Here is an 11,438-nt window from a genome sequence, read left to right on the forward strand (position 1 = left end):
CATCAGAATGATATTGCTGATGAGGTAACAAATAAAACTAATGAGAGCAATGCAGTTGAACTGGTATACATAGATTTACAAATGGCTTTAGGTAAGGCACCATTCAATATGCCTTCAGCAAAGTTGAAATAAATAGGCTAAGAGGGACATTAATAGCTTAGGAACAGACAGTAATGGTGAATGGTTGTTTTTTTGGAGTGATGGAAGATGAATAGTGGCTTTTGTCGGAGCTTGGTGTTGGGGACATTGGTTTTTTGATCTAAACTAACTACCTTAATTTGGGGATGCAAGCCTCAATTTCTAAGTTTGCAAATGACACAAAACTGGGCAGTATTCTAACCATGAGGAGGATAATAATAAATTCCAGCAGTTAAAAAAAAAGTCTAATACAATGTGAAGACATATAACAGATTAAGCTTAATGAAAAGAAGTGTGTGCTGGTGTAACTTATAGGAAAGATGAGGAGAGATATAACATAATAAAGGATACTGTTCTAAAAGTGGCCTGGGACCTCTTCATTTAAAATGGCAGGACAGATTGAGAAAAGTTCAAAGTAAATTCATTATCAAAGTGCATTAAGTTCACCATATACAACCCTGAGATTCATTTTCTTGCATTCATAGTAAATACATGAAACAAAATAGAATCAATGAAAGACCACATCCAACAGGATAGAAAACAACCAATGTGCAAAGGGCAACATACTGCAAAAACAAGAAGAAAAAACCTAATAACAACAACTAAATAAATAAGCAGTAAATATTGAGAACCTGAGATGAAGAGTCTTTGGAAGTGAGTCCATAGGATGTGGGAACAGTTCGGTGATGGGGCAAGTGAAGTTAGGTGAAGTTATCCCCAAGGGCCTGGTGGTTGAGGGGTAATAACTTCCTAAAGCTAGTTCAGCGGTTAATAAGGCGTAGAAAAATTCTGGGCTTTATCAGTAAAGTCATGGAATATAAAAGCATGGAAGTGAGTCATGCTGAACTTTATTGAAATGTTGGTATGACCTCAGATGGAACATTGTGTTTAATTCAAGTTGCCTCTTTGGAGGAAGGATGTGGAGATAGAGGAGATTCACAAACATTGTTTTTGGAATGAGGCATTGCAGTTACATGGATGGATTAGAGACGCTACATGAAAAATTCAAAGCTAATACAGAGAAAGAATTGAATGGATGATCGATCTATGGAGTAGTTTTAGAGGAAAACGGGAAACATATACGGCTAATTCATTTGAATTATACGCTAGATAATACATTAGATATTGTGCATGATAATAGGTTATAATTCTCTGATTTTTATGAACAACACAACTTTGACCTTGAAGCCTCTCATCAGTTGGGGTTTTGTTCAGTGGGAGTTCTCAATGCTAAAACTAAGCCATCACTATTATTCATGAATCATGGGTCTATCAGAATGGTAAAATTATATGTGTCATGGTCTTTTCTAATCTAGAAAACCCAATGTTGCAGAGGCTGCTGCAGTGGTGAGTCACCTGTGCTCATCGCTAAACTACTTCACAAGCACTCACTTGACATTTGCAGATTTATCATTGTCAGCCCGTTCTCAGGGCTCAGTCCTCAAAGGTGAGACCCATGATGACAAGAGTTATGGAGTAGTGAACGAGCAGAACAGACCCTGCATATAAAACAATTGTTTAAGAAAAGCAACTCAAAAAAGTGCAATTAGAGAGTCCTATGTGAAAAATAAGATTGGGCCTTCATCATTTGCAGAGGAATCTCTGACCTGACAAATACACTATTGACATCTGAAGATCCAACATTCAGGTGGAGAAAAGTCAACAGTACTCCTGGAACTGCCATTATTTCACAGCAAACTTCAGCCCTGTGTCTGCTGTATGAAAATTAATTTTAGTAGTTATTCGGCCACAAAATTCGTAACTGTGTTCAAAAGCTTAGATACAAAGTTATTAAAATTAAGAGAGTTAGCATGATTAGGAATAAAATTAAGTATCATTTTCTCCTCAATGGCAATATTGACTTTAATATCTGACTTGATGACTACCATAGACAAAAACACTGTCAACTGGATATAGCTTACAACACAGAAAATCTCACACACAGTGCAGGAATGTGTAGGATGAGAGAAAAGTGATGCAGAAATGGTGCAGAAAGCAAGGTAGACCCTAAGCCTTTTCAAAGGTAACAATTTGGGAAACCAGGAATGGTTAGTCTGAGCAGAAACACAATCATTCCAGTGACATCAATGACACAATCGTCTCCAGTGTTTCTTTCAGCTCACAGTGCTGAATCTACATTTACCTTGATTACAGCAGGGCAGGATGAGCAACGAAGACCTACACCAGAGCAGCTTAAGGAACACCTTCTCTACTTCCATTCCAACATCTGGAACAGAGCTGGAGCCGGATGGATTCACTGCCATGCGTAGATTACATTGTAATAATCAGGAATCAAATCATAAGAACTGTAGGCCAATTGATATCACAACCAGCATGGTAACATAAACAATTAGAAGATGGTAGATATCCATGTTGTTTCAAAAATGATTTGTCTACTATACTGTATATTGAATATAATATTCACAATTCTTTTGTTTTCTGATTTAAAAATAATAATTCTTAAATACTCTTCGCCATGCACAGAGAAAGAGCCAGTTGTCCAGTTTAAACATGCTGACAGGGATACAGACCATGAAAATATTACCCCCACCACCCCCCCCACCAAAGTAAGCGCTGACCTTATGGAACGATAGTAGCATCTCACCAGATTATACAAGGCTAAATCTTACTGCCAGACTTTTCCTTCACAAGTTTTTTTCTATAATAGGCATCAGGTCAAGTTGACTCATGCGGCTGAACCAACAGCATAACATCAATCAACATAGCCTTTCCACATTTATTCAGTGCATATCAATATTGTTAGGGGAAATAAAGGACAAATTCTCCCATATTTCCAGAGACACATTACATGTACATGGTGTTGGATTATGCATTGCTAGCAAAACACATACTTTTGTATATTAGCTTGAAATTTCCTACTATGGCTTCAAGGCCAATTTATTTTAAAAAAGCAGCCACTTGCATTTCTGCCTTTGTCAAACATTCCTTCTTGAAAGACACCAAACTAACTCTTCCATAGTGATAACAGTAAATTGGGTATCTCACTTAGAAGCAGAATCTTTCCAGCAGCAACGTAAGCTTTTATCCCTCCATCGTATGCTAGATGCACATCCTTGACCAAGAAATATGTGGTCACACACACTATAGAATGAAAAATGTCATTTCTAGATTATTAGCTCCTAAGCCAATGAGTTGGGCTGAAATCACTGAGGAATCAGTGGCCTTTGCCAGATGGGAGAAGAATTCATGTGAAGAAAGTTTTCCAAACATAGAGTCATAGAACACAACAGCACGGAAACAAGCCCTTTGGCCTATCCAGGCCATGTCTGTAAACGTAACTTTGCTGGATCAAATAACGATAGCACAAAAAGATCGTTACTTATCTTTTCACCCGTTTATTTCTTTGAGCTCAGCCGGCGAGTGAACTTGGACCCGACATCAGGGAAAGAACTTTTCTCATCTCCCCGGCGGTTCTACAAGTTCACTGCCCGATGTCAGAATTGTCAGAAGTTATAAGGCCACCAATACAAAAGAACAATCAGTTTGATAACTATTCCGGTCAAGTCAATGGACTATTGATACAAAAGTACAATCAATTTTTTAGACATTCCAGCCACCTTGAAGAAAAGAATGTCCTACCTGGTTTGCTGAAGCCACAACTTAATTACAAAAATAAGAACATCTGTCAAATTTATGCTTTAAATAAGAAAGGAATGTTCTAATTTCCATCAGGTACTGCTTTTTGTCAAAATCAAAAGGTGTGAAAACCCCAGAGACATCTATGTGGATCTGGGCGAACTTTAATCATCTTGCTCCAAAGAAGGCAGCTGTGAGACATTATTCAAACACACTGCAGTCACAGACATAGTCAGTACTGAATCCATTGTTTACAGGAATCTTGAGAATCCCCCTTAAAGTAAAGTTCCCTTAAACTTTATCATGTCAACCTGCTTTTCTGACTAGTCCCATCTAACTGTACCTGGATAATAGCCCTCCATACCCCTCTCATCCATGTACAGTACCTATCCAAAGTTCTCTTAAATGCTGCAATTGAATTCGCATACACCTCCTCCACTGGCAGGTCACTTCACACTTGTACCACACTTTGAGTGAGGAAGCTCCCCCTATTAATATTTCACCTTTCACCCTAAACCTATGACCTCTAGTTCTAGTCTCACCCAATTTCAGGGGAAAAAGCCTGCTTGTATTTATGCTGTCTATACCCTTAACAATTTTGCGTAACAAGATCTCCCCCCATTCTCTTATGACTATTAAGTCCTAATATATTCAACCCTTCCCTGTGACTCAGGTCCTCAAGTCTCAGCAACATTCTTATAAATTTTCTCCGCACTTTTTCAAGCTTACTGACATCTTTTCTGCTGACTGATGACCAAAACTACATACAATGCTCCAAATTCAGTCTCGTCAACATCTTATACAACTTCAACAATCGTCCCAAATCCTGTACTTAACGCTCTGATTTATGACGGACAATGTGCCAAAAGCTTCCTTGACAAACCTATCTACCGCTAATGCCACTTTCGAGGAACTACGGATCTGTCTCCCCAGATCCCTTTGCCCTACCGCACACCTCAGTGCCCTACGGTTCGCTGTGCAAGTCCTGCTCTGGTTTGTCCTGGTGAAGTTTGCCAAGATGAAGTCTGCTATTTCCAGTCAACAAGGAAGATCCCCACTATGTTAAAACCTAGAATATATACACAGTTGTCTGCTAATCATTACCCAGAGCAGGAATTATTAAACATCTTCACTTCTGCTTCACAACAAAAAGATTATACTTTTAACGAACATCACACAAAATACAGCAATCACTACAAGGACATTTGGGAATGGTGTGCCTCTTCTGCTTTATTACACTGAGATGAAAGTAACAAAGCTTGAACTCACCTGTACCAGAGGAAAAGCCAGGACATCTAAAATTGTAATTTTTTATCTCACTGTACCACCGATCAGCAACTTCCTTACCTGCAGGACAGATGAAAAAAAACTAAGTTTTCAATGTTTCCAGTCATTTTGAAGAAGAAAATATGGTAAATGCACTGTTGCACTAATATTCTACAAAGGCACATATATTATCAAGCAAATATACAAAATGGCTGCATTACATTAGTTACCGATCTCAAAGTCAACCCCTAGTCTATGATGAAAATGTCCAATGTCAGACATGTCAGCAATACAGTCTGCCATCCCCATTGGAACAGCTCTTTTATTTAGAGCCTCCATGCTGAGGGCATTTGTTCATTTATCAAAGCAGTGCAATTGGAGGTTTATGCAGAGACAACAGGGATGACATGTTTCCAATGTTTATTTTTAAATTAGTCTGCCACAGGTGGCACAGGAGGGCAAAGACTATCCTAACCCGTAAAATTAGCCATAAGCTCATGGTCTTTGGTTTTGATCTTCAAATATGCATTTCTTCACATAATGAAGGGTGGCTGGCACACTGAAGTCAATGTGAATTTCAGATACGGGAAGATGTCCATGGTTCCAGGGTCTTGCTATGACCTTTTTATTCAGTTACACAGGGAGGGGAGGTATTAGAGGACCTCTGTTTTCTGGATACCCAGGGTCATGTACACTTCAGTAACACGCACACTGCAACCTTGAAAAATGAGGGTGGAGGAACCAGAGTTTTGCAGTCGAAGTGAACTGCTTCCCTTTGTCCGGCAGGACAGCTCCACTTCAGTGGGATCTTTGTTGGAACAAGGTGCTACTTCATGGTGAGCAAGGCGTTAGGGTTACAATGCAGCCACGACTGATTCCGTTCTACAATGAGACTGAGTTTTTTGGTGAACCTGTTGACATTGGAAGCTGAAGATAGTTCTCAGACAAAGTACTGAAGTACTCAGAACACAATAAAATTTTATTCTATTTACTCAAGGAACACAAGAGAACAAAACCAGATTGCTGAAAATGTCAGCTGAGCTCCTCATACAAGGACTAATCAACCGAACAACACTGGAGTACATGACCAGAGGGAAAACTAACATCAGAGTAATGTGCTGCAATTGCATAACATCAGCCTCCCCACCAGTAGTAGCTGGTGATATATGGTGGGGGTGGGGGGGGGAATCACTCAACAAAACAGCAATTTAAATACATGTGGCAACAACAAAAAGAATTCAGTGTTGTCAATGTATTTTCTAGAGATGAAAATAGGGAGTGTGGAAGAATGTATTGATGGATAGTCTAGGATTAAGAAAACTTCACAGAAAAAAAATCAATGGCAAATTCATATTTTACCATTCCAGAAAGACCAAAGTGAAATGTTAACTATTCTTCTCTCTCCATAAATGATTTCTGACCTGTTGAGCACCACCAGCATTTGTGTTTTTATTTTGACTTTTCAGTATCCGTGTTATTTTGTTTGAGGGTACCTCGGGTTAGAGCTATTTCTGTACTGTGCAAGGACTGAAATCCAATTGAAGGAAAGGATAGATGAAAATATGCAAGCCTTCAACTATACCGGTGCCTAAGAAGAACATGGAAACCTGCCTCAAAGACTATCATCCGGTAGCACTTACGTCCATTGTGATGAAGTGCTTTGAGAGATTGGAGATGAAACATAACAACTCCTCCCTGAGAAGTGACTTAGATCTGCTCCAATTTGCCTACCAGCAGAACAGGTTTCAATAGGTACATTTAACATCAGAGAAACGTATACAATCCTGAAATTCTTTCTCTTCGCAAACATCCACGAAAACAGGAGTGCCCATGACAGATGCCATTTCATTGGCTCCCCACTCAGCCCTGGAACATCTGGATAGCAAAGATGTATACATCAGGATGCTCTTTATTAGCTAAAGCTCAGCATTCAATACCATCATCCCTTCAAAACTATTCAGTAAGCTTTAAGACATTGGCCTCAATACCTGCTCATGCAATTAGTTTCTTGATTTCCTCACTTGCAGACTCAAATCAGTTTGGATTGGCAATAACATCTGCTTTACAATCTCCATCAGCTCAGGTGCACCACAGACTTTGTGCTTAGTCCCCTGCTTTACTCACTTTATACTTATGACTATGAGGCTAAGCACAGCTCCAACGTCGTAGTTAAGTTTGTTGACGACTCCACTGTTATTGGCGGAATCAAAGGTGATGATGAATCAGCACACAGGAGGAAGATTGAAATTTTTTTGTCTATTGAGATCCAGCAGGTAATAGGCCCTTCGAGCACTTTGAGCCACGCCGCCCAATCAAACCAAATCATGGGACAATTTACAATGCCTTTATTAACCTGCCAACTGGTATCTCTTTGGACTGTGGGACAAAACCGGAGCACCTGAAGGAAATCCATGTAGTCATGGGGAGAACAAAGAAACTCTTTACCAGCAGCAGCAGGAGGAATCTGGCAGAGTGGTGCTACAACAACAATCTCTCACTCCATGCCAGCAAGATCAACGAGCTGAGTATTGACTTCAGGAGAAGGAAACTGGAGGTCCGTAAGCCATTCCTCATTGGAGAATCAGAGGTGGAGATGGTCAGCAACTTGAAATTCCTCTGCGTTATCACTATAGAGGATTTGTCCTGGGCCCAGCACGCAAGTGCCATTATGAAGAAAGTGCAGTAGCGCCTCTACTTTCTTAGAGGTTTGCAAAGATTTGGCATGACATCTAAAACTTTGGCGTACTTCTATAGATGTGTGTCGCAGTGTATATTGACTGGTTGCATCAAGGCCTACTATGGAAACACCAATGCCCTTGAACAGAAAATCCTACAAAAAGAAGTGGATGTGGCCTAGTCCATCATGGGTAAAGCCCTCTCCACCATTGAGCACAACTACACAGAGGGCTGTTGCAGGAGGCCAGATCCATCAGAGCATCCCCACCACAGTGCTCTTTTCTCGCTGCTGCCATCAGGAAGAATTACAGGGGCCTCAGGACCCACACCACCAAGTTCAGGAAGTTATTACCCTATAAGCACTGGGCTTTTGAATCAGAGGGGATCATCCTTTAAATTTCAGCAAAACAGGCAACCTTTTATTCAATATTTTCATTTGATTTGATCTATTACTCTTCCAATTTTTTTCGAAGTTTTAGATTTGATCAGAAAGTCTTTCCTTTTTTTTTGGTCGTATCTTCAGAATGGACTGCCCAGTCCCTTTTTTCCCCTTTTTTCATATAGTGTAGTGGGTTTTTTTCCTTCTCATTTAACAATTTAAAGTTTTTTTTTCTCTCTAAATTGATGAGGAGAATTAGCTGTCTTCTTTTTTATTATATTCTACATATTAGCTTAATGCTATGTATGATTTTGATAATGTCTATTTCACTTTGTATTGATTTGATATATATATTTGAGATAATTCTCTTGCTTGTATATATGCTCTTTTAGTCATAAAAAGATTAATAAAGAAAGAAAGAATCAGAGGGGATAATTTCACTCAACTTCACTCACCCATCACTGAACTGTTCCATCACATACTGAGTCCACTACACCATGGACTCAATTTCAAGGACTCTTCATCGCATGTTCTCGTGATTTATTGCTTATTTATTTAGCTTTTATATTTGCAGTTGGTTGTCTTTTGCACATTGGCTGTTTGCCTGTCCTGTTGGGTACGGTCTTTCATTGATTCTATTGTGTTTCTTGGATTTACTGTGTGTTAATGCAAGGAGATGAATCTCAGGGTTGTATATGATGACATACATGTACTTTGATAATAAATTTACTTTCACCTTTGATGTACAACTTCTGCATATTTTATTAGGATTTCATCCACTATGCAAGAGTAAATTTATAATATACAGTTAGCAATCTTATCAAAATAAATAACTAAATAAAATCAATATTAGTGGAAATGTCTTCCCCCCTCCATCTGTAAAACTATAAAAACATGAATGGGAGATAAACCATTCTCTACTAGCACCCCATGCAACACACACAAACGCTGGGGGAGCTTCATGGCTCAGGCAGAATCCATGGAAATGAATCAACAGTTGACGGTTGCTTTTGGCCAAGACCCTTTTTCAGCCTCCCAATCCCAAGAGCATTGATTTGCTAACGTTAGAAAATCCCAGAACTGTACACCCCCACCAGCCTTTCCTTGGAGTATCAGACAACACAAATGGTACCCTCTGCCCTGTCCAACAGGACCCACAATTAGAAAGCATTGAGCAAGTGCATTTAGCACTTTCCCTTATTCCAGTCGTAAGCACGATGTAAAAACTTATCATGAGGTCGCTAACCTGCAGCCAAGAGATTAGAAATACGGAAATGGAATCCACCCAGTTTTTCCAAGATGCCCTGACTTCTTTCTAAATCGGTCCTGAACGGAAGTTTCAGATCAGAGTGATCAATTTAATAATCCAAATATTCGTCACAAACGTACATTTCTGCTTAGTCTGAAATGCATATACATTTTGTCGATGGGGGGAAAGATACATATCGACCTTTAAGGTTTTATTTCAGATTCATTCTTTGCATCAAAATTAGCGCACTAACCCGGCTGATCATATGACGCCCAGGCCAGGTTCTCTCCGCACTGTCCCCTACTGGATTCCGAACTATGTTTAAGCACCCGGGTGCTGGCTAGAGCCTCCGCGTATCTGAAGGGAAACACAGTGAGAGATGGGACATCAACGCAAAGTGAAGGAGCGAGTGAGACTGACCGTTATCGCAAAGTGGGAGTCTGTTAGTCAACGTACAGAAAAGGAGAGCGCGGCCATCAACATTTTGAGGGAGGGAGAGAGTGCAGTGAGAATCGCAACGTGAGTTGGGAGGGAACAGCCATCAGCACAAGGCGCAAGCAAACGATGCGAAATAGAGAACGGGAGGACCTCCTTACTGTTGTGCCTCTTTACAAAGTTTGTTGCACAGTTTCAACGCAGGCGCGCCATGTTTCTTCCTATAATCATTGTGGGCTTTTAAAACTTCACGAGAAAACTCCTTAGAAGCTGAAAATAAATTAAAATGTCCGATCTTTATAAGAGTACCAAAACACAGTTCCCGGGTAACGGCGTAAATAAGCGTGAAGGGACTAACCTGATTTGCCCATGATCGGTGGTTGCCGGCGATCTTTGCAATAGGAAGCCTTGCGGTTACTTCGCCCATCCCGCCGGCCCTTATAAGGAAGAAATGCTCCCTTTTCCCGGGTCCCGCCCGGAGGTGGATCGCCAGGGTGTGCGGCGCTGCAACCGGCCCTCCCCTCACGACGGGCGAGAGGAATGAGTTCCTGTACAGTACCGGGAATCGGAGATTGCTCTGCTGTCGAGGATTAGTGCTCAACGGCGCTGTTAGTGGCTCGGAGATGGGGGGAGATTTATTGCGAAGAAAAATCGTGAACGCTGTTAGGTAACCTGAGAGGAACAAAGGGCACCCAGCTGGTCAAACCCGTTAACTTGTGTGTGGTTAATATTGCAGAATCGGTGACCTTACATCCGATCCGCAGACATCCCACCCTGCAAAAACTCAATTCAGGGAGGTAGCACCACCACCCTCGCCCCGGCCGACCTCCAAGGGTGTATATATACAAGACATTTGATTATGAAAGAACACAACAATTTATGTGACCACATATTGAAACTATTTATGCACACATACAGTGGCATGCAAAAGTTTGGGCACCCCGGCCAGAATTTCTGTTACTGTGAATAGCTAAGCGAATAAAGATGACCAGATTTCCAAAAGGCATAAAGTTAAAGATGACACATTTCTTTAATATTTTAAGCAAGATTACTTTTTTATTTCCATCTTTTACAGTTTCAAAATAACAAAGAAGGAAAATGGCCCGAAGCAAAAGTTTGGGCACCCTGTATGGTCAGTACTTAGTAACAACCCCTTTGGCAAGTATCACAGCTTGTAAACGCTTTTTGTAGCCAGCTAAGGGTCTTTCAATTCTTGTTTGGGGGATTTTCGCCCAATCTTCCTTGCAAAAGGCTTCTAGTGCTGTGAGATTCTTGGGCCCTCTTGCCAAAATTCAGCATCAGAAGTTTGCAAACAAGCCTGATGCATTTTGGAAACAAGTCCTGTGGACTGATGAAATTAAAATAGAACATTTTGGCTGCAATGATCAAAGGTATGTTTGGAGAAAAAAGGGTGCAGAATTTCATGAAAAGAACACCTCTCCAACTGTTAAACATGGGGGTGAATCGATCATGCTTTGGGCTTGTGTTGCAGCCAGTGGCACGGGGAACATTTCACTGGTAGAGGGAAGAATGAATTCAATTAAATACCAGCAAATTCTGGAAGCAAACATCACACCGTATGTAAAAAAGCTGAAGATGAAAAGGGGATGGCTTCTACAACAGGATAATGATCCTAAACACACCTCAAAATCCACAATGGGCTACCTCAAGAGGCACAAACTGAAGGTTTTGCCATGG

General features: G+C 40.5%; 1 protein-coding gene across 1 annotated transcript in view; it reads right to left on the reverse strand.

The window, feature by feature from the left end:
• glipr2l (GLI pathogenesis-related 2, like) overlaps window positions 1–10,478 on the reverse strand; it is a 28,180-nt gene extending 17,702 nt beyond the window's left edge. The window contains exons 1-4 of the mRNA XM_072253521.1: window positions 10,099–10,478; window positions 9,902–10,010; window positions 9,559–9,662; window positions 5,005–5,082 (exon numbers count right to left, since the gene is read on the reverse strand). Of these exons, the coding sequence (XP_072109622.1) occupies window positions 5,005–5,082; window positions 9,559–9,662; window positions 9,902–10,010; window positions 10,099–10,111 (304 nt within the window). The 5' untranslated portion in view covers window positions 10,112–10,478. The remainder of the gene's footprint in view (window positions 1–5,004; window positions 5,083–9,558; window positions 9,663–9,901; window positions 10,011–10,098) is intronic.
• Between the last annotated feature and the right edge of the window lie 960 nt (window positions 10,479–11,438).

This window comes from Mobula birostris, chromosome 3, assembly GCF_030028105.1.
Source record: "Mobula birostris isolate sMobBir1 chromosome 3, sMobBir1.hap1, whole genome shotgun sequence".
Lineage (NCBI taxonomy): Eukaryota > Metazoa > Chordata > Chondrichthyes > Myliobatiformes > Myliobatidae > Mobula > Mobula birostris.